Genomic DNA, 15,948 nt, shown 5'->3' with positions numbered 1-15,948 from the left:
CAAGGCATTACTTAGGCCCTAGGCTATGATATGGTCTCTATACTTAAAAATATATTTTCCAACATTGAGGAAGATGAAGACGACCTGCAGCCAGCACAATGATAACATCAGAGTATAACTAAACCACTGTGTTCAGTTTTAGGAACAAGGATGAAAAACATCCTTTCCCATCACCAATCTAAGAGAAAGGTTTGCAATTGGTCAATTTGCAATTGATTTATTTGTTATTATTGTAGCTTTTTAATTATTGCAGTTTTTGTTCAGCAGCTCTCTTGCTACAGATAACTTACTTGTTGCCTTATGATAGAAGTTAAATGTTACTTCTTCTTCAGCAGCCCTCTGTAGCTGTTGCTTCTCTTCTAACAACCCCAGGGCTATAATATGGAGGACCTGCACAGCATTCAAAAAATGATTTCATTACAGCAGTACACATGCAATGAATGCATGATTACAAACACACAAAATATGCAGCAATAGACTATACAGGCTACTGGTATAGCAGATAACATTGTGACTACAGGTAAGGGATCTGTTATTCGAAAACCCATTACCTAGAAAGCTCCAAATTACTAGGAGGTCATGTCCTGTAAGACTCCATTTTAATCAAATAACACATATTTTTAAAAATGTTCTTTTTCTCTGTAATAATAAAACAGTACCTTGTACTTGATCCCAACTAACACAAAACAATTCTATTGGGTGTAATTAATGTTAAAATTATTTATTAATAGGCTTAAAGGGGTGGTTCACCTATTTATATATGGGTTTTCTGTTCCAAAAGAAGCATTTTTGCATATATGCATAGGTGAACCACCCCTTTTAGGTATGGAGATCCAAATTATGGAAATACTGCTTATCCCCAGGTCTGAAGCATTCTGGATATTAGATCCTATAACTACATTCACATAATGGCAATGGGACATAGGTGCCTAGTCACTGATAGGAAATCACGCATGCCTGAAAATACCTCCCTTAGACCCTAAGGGTATAATCACAGGTCAGGCGATTATTGCTTGAATGTGCTTACTGCCACATTCCTGCTTCAGTTGAAACAGTAAGATTTCCATGATAGTCTATACTACTGTGAGCATTTTTGCTAGGCACAGAGCCACAGAGCTGAACCAACCAATTAGGAACGCTAGGTTATGGCAATTTTAGCAAAGATAGGTATCATTAATTATAGAAATAACAATGTGCCATTGCTGACGAACCATTCAGTCGTGCAACATTGCTTTTAGTACTGAACAATCTGACTCACACAGAGGAATCACTATGAGGCCACCGTACCATTTGTATCATGCCTTCTGTCCACATAATTGGATCTTCCTCTGCTGCTCTCTTCAAGATGGTTCGTAGAATATGCATCATAATATCACAGCACAGAAGCTTGGTCACGTTGCAAAAAGCTGGGCTGAAATTGGGGGGTGCAGGAGGGGCTAATGCTGCAGGAATGAAAAATACAAGACTGAATTCATTGTGTTTGCAAATGGAAGCATGTTGTACATATTTGTTCATTTTTTGTTTTTTAATTTACATAAATGTAATGTCTTGTTTTTCAGGTTTATATGTTCATACATGACTGAGGGACCCTGTATTATGCACAAATTATCACTAACAATGAGTAGACAATCTTGTGGTATATACTATACATAAGTAATGTTCCTATCTTGTGATTAGACTATGCATTGCAAATAGTGATTAGTCCAACTTAAATACATTGCAACCAATAGCATTGCATGTAAGTGCTAATTTTAGCACAAAACAAGTTAGGCCTCAAGTATACCTGTGTTTCAATAAAGTACCATTTTGATTTCATAAACTTGATCAGGAGTGATTCCCTTTTGAGTGGCTGCCAAGATTTATGGTTTGGTTCATCCACCTCCCCATGTTTTAAACTCAAGGCAGTGCGCCAGGGCCCTCCTATATACTGGTGAGTTTACAGAAATATGGTATATTCTTGGATGATTCTTGTTCAAATGCAAATTAGCACATTTTACTTAACTGCTCTGGAGGGGACAATGTAAAATGTCAAGAAAGAAAAACTGTTAAACTATACCCAATGCTTAATATTATAAAATAAGCTTTTACTATACAGCAATCTCGATACTGGCTGACTGTTGTGATGGTATATAATTCGGATGAATGTGACTTCGCGACCCAGGTCTGCTTGCTGTGCCACATGAACATGTATATAGTTGCTATTTTATTAGATAAGGTGCCTGCATGTTTAATTGGGTCAGCCCGCAACACCTAGTTATACCCATGTACTTTTATATATGAAGCCCGCAACACCCAGTTATACTTATGCACTTGGAACGAATGGAACGTTTATTTACATTCTGGAACATGAAGTTTTACATACTGTCGGTGCCTCACCCACAAAATACCATTTATAATATATAAAAATCTTGTGGAGAACTAAGTATCAATTTAGCCAAAAAAACAGTTGGCATTGCAAACATATAAGCGCTTAATCTATACCAAATGACTAGTTTATAATTGATGTCTTCAGTTCGGAGGTGCCCGTCCAAAGTTGTTTTGGTATTGTTTCCTGCTTGTTTTTATGGGAATGGGAAGTACTTTTTTAACTGAACCCAATAAAACAGTGATATGCTTTTAATGTTTTAATGTGGTTTAATCGTAACAATTATGACACAATGAGATCTAGAAACTGGCAAACATGTTGTGAGTTATAGTTTGCTGGTTTTTGAAGATGCCAGTGTTTTCTTGCTTTGGTAGTTTGCTGTATAAAATTAAAAGTACATTACTTGCTTTTACTATAGTGTTTCATATATTAAGAAAAAGTCTGGGTTGGCTAAAAAAAGACATTGGTTTGCTAAAGCTACCAAGAGAGACTTTAAGCTTTAATGGTCTGCACAACCTGCAGTTTTTGCTGGGGGGGGGTATTCAGTGTTAGAAACTAAAGTTTCCTAGAAGGGGCATTAAAAGTTTAGCAGTCTTGCAGTCATAAACAGGGCATGACTTAGGAAAGGTAGTGGTGCTTTACTAATTACAAGTTGATGCAATCAAAGAAGCCTGTTAGTGTCTGCGTGAAAGTCTAGGTATTAAGCCAAACAAGTTACGAAGTTAAATGAATAAGGTACTATTCTCTGGTTAAAAAAACAAGGACGCATGAGGATTTTGCATATTTGATTAACCTTTCTCTATTTAACACAGTATCTAAATATTTAAGGCAGTGATCCCCAACCAGTGGTTCGTGAGCAACATGTTGCTCCCAGTGGCCTCAAAGTAGGTGCTCATTCTTGAATTTCTGGCTTGGAGGCAAGTGTTGATTGCATAAAACCCAGTGTAAAACCAAACAGAGCCTTCTATAGGCTACCAGTCCACATAGATTACCAAATAGCCAATTGTAGCTCTTATTTTCAACCCCAGGAACTTTGTTCATGCTTGTGTTGCTCCCCAACACTTTTTCCATTTGAATGTGGCTCACGGGTATAACATTTTGGGGATCCCTGATTTAATGTATGAGATTACTGTAAAAGTTGTTGGCGAAGTAAATATTTCCCTGCTGCATTATTACTAGGCCCGATGCCCTGCATACACAGCTGGGTTTGCACATAGCCACATCCTATTTTGCTGGGTCCACAGGCCAAACTCCTAACCACTCATTTTATGCACATTATTCATCCCTTAGTATCACTTCTAAAACTAGCACATTGATTACGATGCCAACTCTGCTTGCTTTATTATAACTACCCTTTACACTCTGTAGCATATGATATCCAGGAAATATTTTTTAAAGTACACAGATTTACCTTCTGAGCTGTTTTCTTGTTTTCGCCTTTTCTTCTGTGTGTGTTCTGCCTAAAATAAACAAATATAGCTTTGATTTCTGAAAGTGAGTGAAAGTATGGGTCCATGTTGTTTTTTTTGGGGTCATGGCACATGGTATAATTTTTATGCCGTGGGCAACGAAACTTTGCTGACATAAGAATTACAATTACATTACTCGTGGCAATTCGACTTAATTGCAGGAATATAAGAAGGAAGGCATTTCATCCTTAGAGGAAGCAGTTGCTTCCCTCTGGCTGTGAGTATAAGTCAATCCTTAGCAAAGTGGAGAGAGATATGCAGAGCAAGATCTTACTGGAGACTGTACTTGTATATTAAATTCATTTTCTTGCAGCTCTTAAAGACAGCTGCTGTGCCCAAAACCCTGTTTAAAAACAAAAGGTTGCTAATATGTTAAAGGGGAAGGAAAGGCTAAGTCACTTGGGGGTGCCAAAATGTTAGGCATCCCCAAGTGACTTACCTTGTACCCCGGGCTGGTGCCCCTGTTAGGAGAAAAAAGCACCAGCCCAGGGTACCTGTAGGAAGCGCTTCCTCCTTCACTTCTGCCGGCGAAATCCATCGGGCGGCGCATGCGCAGTAGAGTGAAAAGCCAACTTTCTTGTTTAAGTTCGGCTTTTCACTCTACTGCGCATGCGCGCGCAGCGAATACGGAAGGAGAAAGCGCTCGCTGCTACCCCGGGCTGGTTCTGTTCTCTCCGTACAGGGGCACCAGCCCGGGGTAAAAGGTAAGCGATCTAAGTCACTTGGGGGTGCCTAACATTTTGGCACCCCCAAGTGACTTAGCCTTTCCTTTCCCTTTAAACCGGGTAAAAAAAAAAAACTTGCAAAAGTGCTCAAAAGATGACACTGAGCAGATTTACTATAATGACATCTCAAATAACTGTCATCGCTAGCCTCTCAAAAAACAAATTTTCTGTTTAAGTTAGATGCCAAGGCATCAGATTGATTAGTGCTGCAACCTAGTACACCCCAAAGGCAATGAATAGTATGTTCTCACATTTAAAGCAGAGGGACAAGAAATTCAAATAGTAAGCAAGAGGAGAACCAAGTCTTACCTTGCTGTGTTGTGTTTTGGTGTAATGATAAAAGAACACATTAAATTGATCGAGGTATTCAGCCTTTAGTTCATAAACGCCATGTCCTGATACTCCCGGTTTTCTACATACAACACATAAACTGTGTATCAGTACTTAGCTTGGTCTTTTATATAATATAATTAAATGTATTTCATTAAAATTAAATTCTTAGTTACAACTGACACACACCATGAAGCGACTTACTTGCCCGTGATAGATTGCTGCTATTGCCAGCAAGTAACCGCTTCTAAAAGGGTTTCCACCAGCAACAATAGAAGTAGATGGTGGAAAGTCTTTCGAATCACTTCGGTTTCCAAAGTCCTTCCTGCAGAAGGAAACTTCACGCAACTTTGGAAGCTGAAGCGAGGCAAAGGACTTCTATAGTTGCCAGTGAAAACCCATTTTGGAGCTGTGATAAATCGATCTATTGCGGGCAAGTAAGTCGCTCTGTAGGGTCTTGCCCTTACAGGACATTTATACCACCCCCCACACAAAATTTTTTTATCAGTGTGAACAGCCTCTTTGAAATCATTAAATAGCATCCACTCCTGTTGTTCAAAGGTTAATAGTGAGGCTGCAGCATCCCATTAATCACTTAGGTTTCCTTCTCCTCCTCTAACCCACTCGCCCCCCCCTCAGGAATTTACTTTGGCTGTTGGCTATTGAGCATGCTCAACTCAGGTTACTAAACACACCCTCCAGTCTAGCAACAAGTGAAGAGATGGTATTGCTGGTAGAAACTCTGCAGTGACTGTTCCTAACATCATCTCCTAAACTTAGCTTAACAATTACATTAAGTTCTGCCTGTGTAAGCCTGCATTCTTCACTGCATGAACTTTACAGTGCGCGTGTGTTGTTTGCAGATGTAAACATCACTGATAATGTGTCAAAAGGAAAATGGCATCTGGATGAAAGCTGCTATTTGTTTTAGGAAAATGTGATGGCGCTGGCAAACAGCAGGGATATTTGCAGTACAAATTATGCCATTTGCATTGGGGAGATGTGCCCAACTTATATACATTGTAGGAAAATGTAGGCTTTACATATCTTTTACATTATATGTCAGGCAAATTCTCAGTATAAAGGTGTAACAAAATTCTAGTAAACAAAGGCATATTTTGTTATACAATATCATTATCTTGATTAGCAGCAATGATAGAGCCCTTGTTGCAAATTTCAGTACACAGCACCCTCTCTGTATAACTCCAAATAGCTATATAAAAAGTATATATCTATATATATTATCAGACCTGCAAAGAAGCAAGCAGGGCTGACTTTACCTACATTGTTTTGAAAGCCAGAACAAGCAGTTTCAATCGCAATTAGATTTGGAAATAATTTTTTTTAATAAATGTATACTAAAAAGCTGCTTAGAATAACATCCCCTTCAAGAAAAAACAGTACAAATAATATCTGAATCACTTACTTAAAAGTGGCAACTTTACTGATGAGTTTATCCAGGCATATGTCAGTGTTTTCCTGCAAACAAAGAAATGTATGCCCAGGTTAAATCAATGTGCTGCAGATTCCTTGCATTTAGCATCTACAGGTATTATACCAACAACATGGCATGAAGGCATTGGGCTCTGTGCTGCAGGAACAGTATCACTCTCATTTGTTTTGTATACAAAGAGTAAATAATGTGTAAAAAGCTTTTTTTTTTTCCACAGTTCTACAGTATTAATATTGGTGTGGTTTTTCTAGCAAACATATATTATTACTGCTGCCTTTAATGTTTCTAAAATGTGATATTTATTTGTAAATGACAGAATCTGTATAACAGTTTATGATGTCATCTCTGTTATATTGCTTTATTACTACTGATACATTTTTAAAGTACTAATATCTTTACACAGCACTGCTTATAAGATATTGGAATAAACTTTGTTCCTGAACCTATATTGGGCAATACTTAAGGGAAACACAAATGTTCACTACTGCTAATTTCTGAGTATTTAATAATATTTGGAAGTCAAAATTTTACAAAGGAGAAAAAACTTTGGTATGGAATTTCCATAATCTGTAAACCAGTTATCCAATAACCCTCATCTTGAAAACCCCAGGTCCTGAGCATTCTGGATAACAGGTGACATACCTGTACAATAAATCCAGCTACAAATGAAAGTAAATGGTAGTATTTCTTGCTTTTTCACAGGTGTAATTTATACCTGAGACACCAGTGCAGTAGGCTGCAAGTAATGCCTCCCCCCCAAAACATAGGAAAGAGTAACTGGCAACAGCAAACTTACAGTCTCTGGCAAAGCCTTGGCGATTGCACTGTGAGCCATAGGTTCAATACAAAGCAGATGGATGATCTCCCTCATAGTGCACTCTTCTCTAGTAACATTGCTAATGCCTGGCACATAGCGCTCACCTGTTTAAAGAAAAGAAGGCAGACAATAGCAATTGAAAATAGTTTTCTTAGTACATTCTCTTTACTAAGCTGCTAAGTGCCCTACTGAAGTAGGTTCTTAATTTCTACAGCTACTGGATAACTCTACAGCTATAGAAATGTAAACAATGAAACCCTATACCTTAATAGTTATACAGAATTAGAGATTAAGTACATTAGCATAAACAATATAGTTATTTTAAAAGGGTAGTTAAGAAAGGTATACAATGCCACACAGAAAAGAGAAAAACTTTGGATAGAGAATGAGTTCCCTGATCAAATTTTGGCCCTCAAAAGGGTGGGGGTTGAAGCAAATAAGTTAAAAACCACAAACACAGAGGAGGAGATATGCAGGTTCCTGAGCTAAGTACTGTTCCATCTATGACATATGTTTTTTCTAAGGCTCACTTGCAAAATCTGGTGAGGCTTGAATATATATATGGCACCAGTTGTTGATACTTCTTCACAGAACAGTGGTTTGCAGACTATGGGGCTGGGGGGCCAGCCTGAAGGTGAGTTAGGTTGCTATTTGCTCTTCTAGATACTCCTGGAAGGGCAACTTGAATGTCAGAGTGAGATTTGGGATAAACTCTTATTTCCCTTCCTAATTATCTTTAGGCATATGGTTGAATATTTTTGAATGACCTTTTTGGAAGCAAACTGGGGCCCTGGACAAGTTTTGTAGCTTAAAAGGTGGGAACAAAGATGGGAAATCAAAGGTAAATTTGCATAATACAGTAATGTTTGCAGACATCTGTAAACTACATTGAGATTTTTGTGATAAGGTTTTAAAGGGTAAGGCTAAATGAAAACTATACCACCAGAATGAATACTTAACCAATATGTATACTATATTTTTGCATTTTATCAAAGGAACAACATGTGGAAGGAATGTCTTTATGAACTCACCAATAACACAAATAAGGACATGTAACATTTCTTCAATTAAGATGTTGTGTTGCCTTGCTACATCCTATGGTGAAATACATAGAAGAAAAATCAAATTACACACATTTAATTAGAAAGATTAAGGTCCCCATACACGTTGAGATTCGCTCGCTTGGCGAGATTGCCATGCGAGCGGATCTTTGGCCAATCAACGATCGTTGGCCAACGATCGTTTGGCCATCAACGAGCCGATGCGGTCCCTGTTCCGACTGAATTTTCTAACCTGGCCGATCGATATCTGGCCAATTTCAGGCCAGATATCAGTCTGCCAGGCCCCTTGTTTCTGCCCCTACATGGACCGATAAGTTGCCGAATTGGTCCAAGGGACCGATATCGGCAGCTACAATCAGCTCGTGTACGGGGATCTTAAGCGGTCTCTATGTTATCTGACGTAATGATGATCTAAGGATCGGGCTGCAACTCTGTGATAAACAATTGTGGTGGGTGTTTTACTATTCACAAAAAGGCAACAAAGCCCCTTCTAAAGCTGGCCACACACGTGGCGATTTTCAAACCCTCCACTGACATTCAGGGCTGAATCGTCAGATATGGAGGTAGAAACAATAGGATTTCTACCTCCTTCTGCCGATTCAGCCCTGAAGGCAGATTTTGCTCAGGTGCCTTCTATGGCGCCCGATCAAAATCTTCTAACCCGCCCGATTGGCAAGTCGACCGATATCAGCAGCATCCTGCGATATCGGTCGCCTCGCTGAGTTGCCATACACGCACCTAATATCATACAAAACAAGGTTTCGTACAATATTATAGGTGCGTGTATGGCCAGCTTAAGTATTGAATCTTATGTAATTGGGCATGGGGCTGCAGTGCCACTTTCCATGGCCATCAGCCCTACACAACTAAAACTGGGATCCCCTGTGCTCCCCAAACTAAGCTCAGTTCTCCACAAAAAATCATCCTTTTGCCAGCTTTTTGAGGCATTGCAGTGATCACTGAGTTTCCCAGGGGCACAAGATAGGGGAGATTACCAGAGACCTGTTGATGGACATCAATGATGAGATGAGTACAAAAAATTAAACTTTTAGGGTTCTTAAGTGACATGAAAAATTGACGCTTGTTATGGGAAATTGCCAGCACTATGCCTTTCACAGGGGCTTTATTCACCTATCAGAGTGAGGCATGCAGAAAGGACAATACAAAATTCAAAATCCAGCATAACATTCAGCATAATTACACTGGTTTCTCTATAGATGAATGCTTCATTTAAAATGCCAAAAGAGAACACTATATGATTAACAGCGCCAATATTTTATTCCTTTATCATTACCATCTGCAAAGATACAAATAAATAGTAATATTCTGTGAATACAATTGATATTCTTAGCCCTGAGCTATACAATAATGCAAAATATTATTTTTATATATATATATCACTTTAGAATTATATATGTCCCAACACAGATAAACTGAGACTCTTAAGCTGAGATTTAAAGATCTATCATCAGGGTCCTTTATATCGGTATAGTTTGCCTGTGCTGGAACACTAGATGTGCCAAATCCCAAGGAAAAGCAACTCAGTAGCTTAATTCATCTTACCATGTCTTTGGTGGGCACAGCTACATTAGAGAATGCCTCCTCCAGTTCATACCTCTGCAGCAAGAGCAGTAGGAAGCTGTTGGGATCCAGGTAGGATGCACCAATCTACACACAGAAAATCATACAAACCAATCATGTAATTTACATTATCATTTATAATTCAATTCTCAAACATGGGATTGTCATGTAAAAAAACATTAGGTGTTGAAAGGGGATATCACTTCAAGGATCCAGACTAGTCTATTAATCAAACTGCATTCCAGCTGCAGCTATCTTGTGCTTGGCAAGGCATATAGAATAATACAGGCACTGATAGCACAAACAGCTTTCTGGAAAAAACACAAGCTGAGCAGTTTTATTATTTGTAAATTTTAAGGGATATGATGTGTTACCTCTGTAATGTTAGCTCATGCTTTGCTCAGCAATTGCACTGTGTAAGTAAATGATCTTTACCTGTAGCATCACAACATCTTTGTCATACATCTCCTCCCTGCACTTCACATCATGATAGTAAAAAACCTAAAAGAAAACATTAACTAACATCATGAGGTTGAAAAACAAGGAAGGATCTGAATTGTCATTTGATCACTAAGAGATATATTTTATATTTATTATCAAAAATTTAAGATACATGCACATACAGTACATTAACATGTAATGAAATTAATACAAACCATCAGTCCATGACTAACAATGGTAAGGGCATTCTTCTGCCACATCTTAGCTGCTACCTGCCCCACCATCACTAGGCGTTAGTTCCATACCTGACTAACAATAGTAAGGCCATTCCTTCTCCACATCTCAGCTGCTACCTGTCCCACCAGCACCAGGCATCTTAAGGGGTGTTCAATCATTAGTTCCACCTGTAAGTCTTCCTAAAAAGAATGAAAATATATGAGGGGTTAAAATGACATGCATTTGTTAGATTACTTAGACCACTGAGGTCACAGAAGCAGGCCCTGTCAATCTCTGGGTTCTGACAAATGCAAGAAGGGCTGCTGTAAGATTCCATAGACAGTTCCTATTTGTTGGGTTGACGGGGTGCTATTTGGGCCTCTATGTATTTGAAAATTTGAAACCCAGTCCAGACCTGCCACCAAAGAAGTACATCAGAAAACATGGCTGAAACAGAACAGGACTGCTAGGAATAAATTAGAATGTAGATAATTATATAGTGTAATTGTTCTTATTGATATGCACAGGTGCTAATATATTTGAGTAAGGCACATCCATTATGAATTCTGTAACCAGTAACAAATTTTGTTGAGCAAGACCTTACACCTATGTCTAAAAGATGCAGGTTTTAAACGCTATTGCATGGTTGAATAAAACCTATAGATGAGATATAACTGATTGCCCTGAGGAACACTAGTATGTTAAGTCCAACTCATATGAATCCACTAATAAATTGAGATATGTAAAGATTCCTGTGCTACTAGATTTAACAGAACAAAGTCAAACTGCTAATACCAGAGAATAGAATATAACCAACAGGCCTAAATGAACATCTCACACAATATTAAACTTTATTTTTGTTAAAGCTGTGAAATGCATTAAAATAAATACACATGTATATATTAATATCTGTCTACCCCCTGTTGAAAAATATATGGATATCTGAATTCACCTTGGCGTTCCATGATCTGTATAAAAGGGCGAGGCCTTTAGGTGGTGGTGGCTGTTTTCCCTTATGCTACTTACTTATATGTACATTGAAATGAAACCAGAGAACTAAGACTGTTGTCTGTAAGATGATTGCATTTGCAGACCAAACGGTAGTTAAAAGAAGCAGAGGATGGCAATATTCCTCTTACCGGAGGAAGAATTTCACACAGTCTTGTGATGACACCAGTCCTACACATCTGTGCATGTAGACCTGCAACAAAGAGATCAAAATCAGTCAGACTTTCAATTATCCACAGGTATATGTACAGGAATATGTGATAACATGAGGGTTTATTAATATTTGTGAGTGCTACTTTTAATAAGCTAGGGTGGGCCCCTTTATCCCTGACCTCCCTGGCCAAAAGGCACAAGAAGGTAAGGGTCTTCACATTTCTTCTTCTGCAAGACAAGGGGAAACTCCTTTATCCATCCCCCTCCAGTCTGAAGACATATAAGGGGTCCGGAACCAATGTACCTCCAAAGAAGTCCCACAGTGGGGCTGGTTTCAGGGGGAGAAGGAGCCTAATGGCCACATATCTTCCCCCTAGATCAGTGTGGGACCGAAGGTATTGCACTCGAACCATAAAATGCAAAAAGTGCTGTAAGTGCTAAAATAATAAATAGATATAAAAATCCCTAAAAAGTGCAGTAGCAACCTGCCCCAGCCAATTGGCTGGAATTTTAAAAATTTCTTAAGATTCAGGCAAAAGGCCAGGGACATAAGAGGGAGTGATAGCAAATAAAGTGAGGATACACTATGCCCCTACACCCATGCCATGTAGAAACATGTGAGGTGAGGCAGAACACAGTTTCACAAGGCCTGGGGTGCTGACAGCTCAGGCTTCATATGCTATCTGGCCCTTTGGCCACATGATCAAGCTATTGTCTGCCTCATAGTGGATGGGGACTACCATACCTCCCTTAGCTAGGAGGTATCCTACCCACTGATTAGAACTGATGATATTGTATCATCCTTGAGTACCTCACCCTGAGGGATTGTTACTCTCGATGCCCATGTGCCCGAAGACAGCATGTGCGGGCGGACCCGCTAGGGCGGGGACCACCAAGTCTGGGCCTAGGGCCAAGCCACGAGGACTATGACACCTATCCCAGGTGCTCAAATCCAACACAAAAAGGGTGCGGAAGTGTGCGGGTGCAATGCCATTAATTGCCTTCATTCAGGCTCCAGCTGGCAGCTGGCGCAGTTTCGAAAATAAAAATTGTAAAGCATGATTAGGCATAATAAGCTTGTGTGAAGCCCCCAACAAAAAGGTTGGCAGCTCTTCCCAAAAGGGAGCACAGCTTCTCCACTTTCATCATGCCCCCCGCTTCGTCACAAGTAGCAATTATCTGATCTGAAACTGATAAGAACAGATACTACACTTGATATTAGCCAGGTTCACATGTGCTTCTCATAAACAAGTCAAGTGGTCAAAAGTGGTGAGAGCAACCCAGTGGTCAGAATGTGCTTAGGCCTTCAGGTAACATCAGGCAGCTTGGAGAGACACAAATCAAACTGTATGAAATAAATACAATCAATATTTTTTTATATACCCAATAGAACATTACTTTAAACACTAACCAGCAAGCATCCGAGAGAGAGGTAAGTGTATGCTGATTGGGTCTTTGGACACCATGTATGGATAGCTTTGGTATGAATGGCCACTCATTTTTATCAGCTTCTTTTCTTGGGAAGGGACCGGGGTGCAACACTGCAGAAGACTCAGATGGCATTCCTTGTAGGATTTGAGCAATATATCATCCTTTTTTTAGAGGCAAAAAAAAAAAAAAAGAATTAAAAACAGCAAATGCGGTTTTCCATTTTTAAAAATCTAAGGCTTAGAAAACCAGTGTTACTTGTGTAGGGGACAAATGGTTTAGTTGCACTTGTTTATTTAAACACAGGAAGCCTTGTATGCATTGATAGGCTGGTCACACATGCACCCAGTGATTCTTCGTATAGTTAGGTTTATTACTGCCCGAACCGTACAAGCATCTGTATGTATATTATTCATTTGGCTAATCAAACTATATTGCCAACACTAGCCAAGTAGCATCCAGCAGAAAGGGATTTGAACATTCAACACAACAATAAAGTGTCGCAACTTCATAGTGCCGGGCCCCCCACCAGAAAAACCTTCAGGGGGGCACGATGCACACAGAACTGCCTGACATTAACCCCCTAACTTGTCCCCCTCCTCACAGCTTCCGCTACTTGGCTAGGGGCAGTAAAATTTTGGGCAGGAGACATTTACAGTAACTTTAAAAGAAAACTATAACTACAGAACGAATACTTAACCAACAGATAGTTTATATTATGTTAAGTGACCTATTAAAGAATCATGCCAAACTGGAATATATATATCAGTAAATATTGCCCTTTAACATCCTTTCCCTTGATCCACCATTAAGTGATTGGCTATGTGCTCCCTCAGAGATCACATGACCAGAAGTAATGCATCTCTAACTGTTTATTAATTGGCTAATGTGACCTAGCATGTATGTGTGCCTTGGCTTGTTTGTGTGCACTGTGTATCCTATGATCCCAGGGGGGGCCCTTAATTCTAAAAAATTTTGATTTATGTGCACCCAACAGCACACACTACTAAAAAACTATATTTTTATGAAAATGGTTTATTTAGATGAAGCAGGGTTTTACATATGAGCTTGTTTATTCAATATATTTTTATAGAGACCTACATTGTTTGGGGGTATAGATTTCCTTTAAGATTTATAGAAATAAATGAATGTTTATTTTGTGGCGCTGGTTAAGTAATGCTTGCAGTGACAGCCCATTGTGTCACCCATTTTCTCCTGAACCAGGATTTTAAATAAAGCATACAGTATGAAACAAGCAATAAATATTTTAGGCAACTTCAATTGTTTTTTATGTCCTAACCGCCATGGGGGGAGAAATAATTACACTGGTATTACAGTGCTTTAAAGGTCAAAACTAAGTTTTTTTTTTTTTCAGAAAACACAGTAAATACAGCAATAATAAGTTACAGTACTGCTGCTCTGAGTCCTCTGTAAAAAGAAACGCCGCATTTCTTTCCTTCTATTCTGTACACATGAGTTTCTTAGTCAGACTTCCTTCTCTCAGCTCAGACCTTTCAGGGCATGGCATGAACCTGTGCAGCTTGCTCCTCTCTCTCCCTCACCCCCCTCCCCTCAGCAACAAGAGTCAAGGCAGCAGGAGAGATGCAAGTACAGAAGTGAAGTCAGACCAAGCTAAAATGGCTGCTACTATCTTAAACAGAGGTAGCTTTCCTTCCCCTTTAAAACCTATTTTAGTGTACACGGGAGATACAGAAAAATATTCAATTGATTAGCACCACCATTTAAGAAAAGCTAAACTTATTAATGATATGTAAGGTTTTCTTACATCTGTTGCACACCATTCCTGTATCAGCGTCAAGACATTTTTCAGTTGCATCTGCATAGCTATTACAGCTTCCCAGTCTGAATCCATCTCAACGTGCTGTCCCACCATCCTGCTTATCCCTTCCATGCCCTTAAATTGAGACACAAAAATATAAACTTGGGCACATACTGAACATCCATGATACTTTAAACAAATATTACAAATCAAATGTCAAATTCTCTATATAAACTATAATAGGGTAATAAAAAAAAGTCCCAAAGTTTGAACAATACTGACTGTATTGACTGACTTATACTGTTTGAAAGCAAACATCTGATTAGCTACTGTGCTTATATATGCTTTGCATTTAGGGAAGCACAAATTACCAGATTCGCTTTGGGATTTGTCTGAATCCAAGCCATTTTCAGCAGGATTTGGATTTGGCAAATCCAAGAGCCTGGCTAAACCAAATCCAAACCTTATGTATTGAAAAAAAAATGGGAGTCGGGCAACAGCATCTACCCTTCAATTTCGGCAATTTCCACTTCAGTGTTTAGTATTCAGCGGAAGCATTTGGGTATTCAGCCGAATACCGCAATTGAAGGTTCAGTGCATCCCTGTTTGCATTATTCAAGAATATGCTATAATACTTTCATCTACAATATATTTTAAAACACTGCAGCGAAATGTAGAATTGCTGGGGGTGCAAAGGTGTTAGGCACCCCCAACGGGGCAAGAAGTTGACAGCTCTGCAGTGATTCTTCCTTTCCTTGTGCCTTAAGCTTAAATAACAAATTATCATCTGATGATTCTTAGAGGAAAAGTATTTTTACGCATGTAAAAAGGAGCTTTGAAGATACTTAATAGAGAGGCAGAGGTAATGTATTTTAGTGACCTAAATGTAACATTTTTTAATAAAATTGTAATATTTATAGCAATGTACTTGCAATGTGTTTTTCATTGTTTTGACATTAGAAATTACCTGCATACAGGATAAAAAATAGAGGAAAGATTTAAATCCTTCCAGAAACTTGGCTTTTAACTTCTCAGACCAGGATGTAGGTTTAGAGATAAGGATATACCTTTAAAACAAACACACACACATGATAAATAATTAAATAGAATGTTCAGAAGAA

At 38.9% G+C, this 15,948-nt stretch overlaps 1 protein-coding gene across 3 annotated transcripts in view; it reads right to left on the bottom strand.

The window, feature by feature from the left end:
* Window positions 1–15,948, bottom strand: part of ubr1 (ubiquitin protein ligase E3 component n-recognin 1) — a 71,262-nt gene that overhangs the window by 28,725 nt on the left and 26,589 nt on the right. For all 3 annotated transcript variants that reach the window (XM_002941086.5, XM_012969237.3, XM_012969238.3), the window contains 14 exons: window positions 15,795–15,894; window positions 14,834–14,962; window positions 13,031–13,211; window positions 11,598–11,659; window positions 10,548–10,658; window positions 10,237–10,302; window positions 9,784–9,888; window positions 8,191–8,254; window positions 7,139–7,263; window positions 6,316–6,368; window positions 4,869–4,971; window positions 3,777–3,825; window positions 1,288–1,442; window positions 291–390 (listed from right to left, as the gene is read on the bottom strand). In XM_002941086.5, the coding sequence (XP_002941132.3) occupies window positions 291–390; window positions 1,288–1,442; window positions 3,777–3,825; window positions 4,869–4,971; window positions 6,316–6,368; window positions 7,139–7,263; window positions 8,191–8,254; window positions 9,784–9,888; window positions 10,237–10,302; window positions 10,548–10,658; window positions 11,598–11,659; window positions 13,031–13,211; window positions 14,834–14,962; window positions 15,795–15,894 (1,403 nt within the window). The remainder of the gene's footprint in view (window positions 1–290; window positions 391–1,287; window positions 1,443–3,776; window positions 3,826–4,868; window positions 4,972–6,315; window positions 6,369–7,138; window positions 7,264–8,190; window positions 8,255–9,783; window positions 9,889–10,236; window positions 10,303–10,547; window positions 10,659–11,597; window positions 11,660–13,030; window positions 13,212–14,833; window positions 14,963–15,794; window positions 15,895–15,948) is intronic.

This window comes from Xenopus tropicalis, chromosome 8 (assembly GCF_000004195.4).
Source record: "Xenopus tropicalis strain Nigerian chromosome 8, UCB_Xtro_10.0, whole genome shotgun sequence".
Lineage (NCBI taxonomy): Eukaryota > Metazoa > Chordata > Amphibia > Anura > Pipidae > Xenopus > Xenopus tropicalis.
Note: the sequence above shows the minus strand (reverse complement) of the source record. Positions and strands in the feature narration are given on the sequence as shown.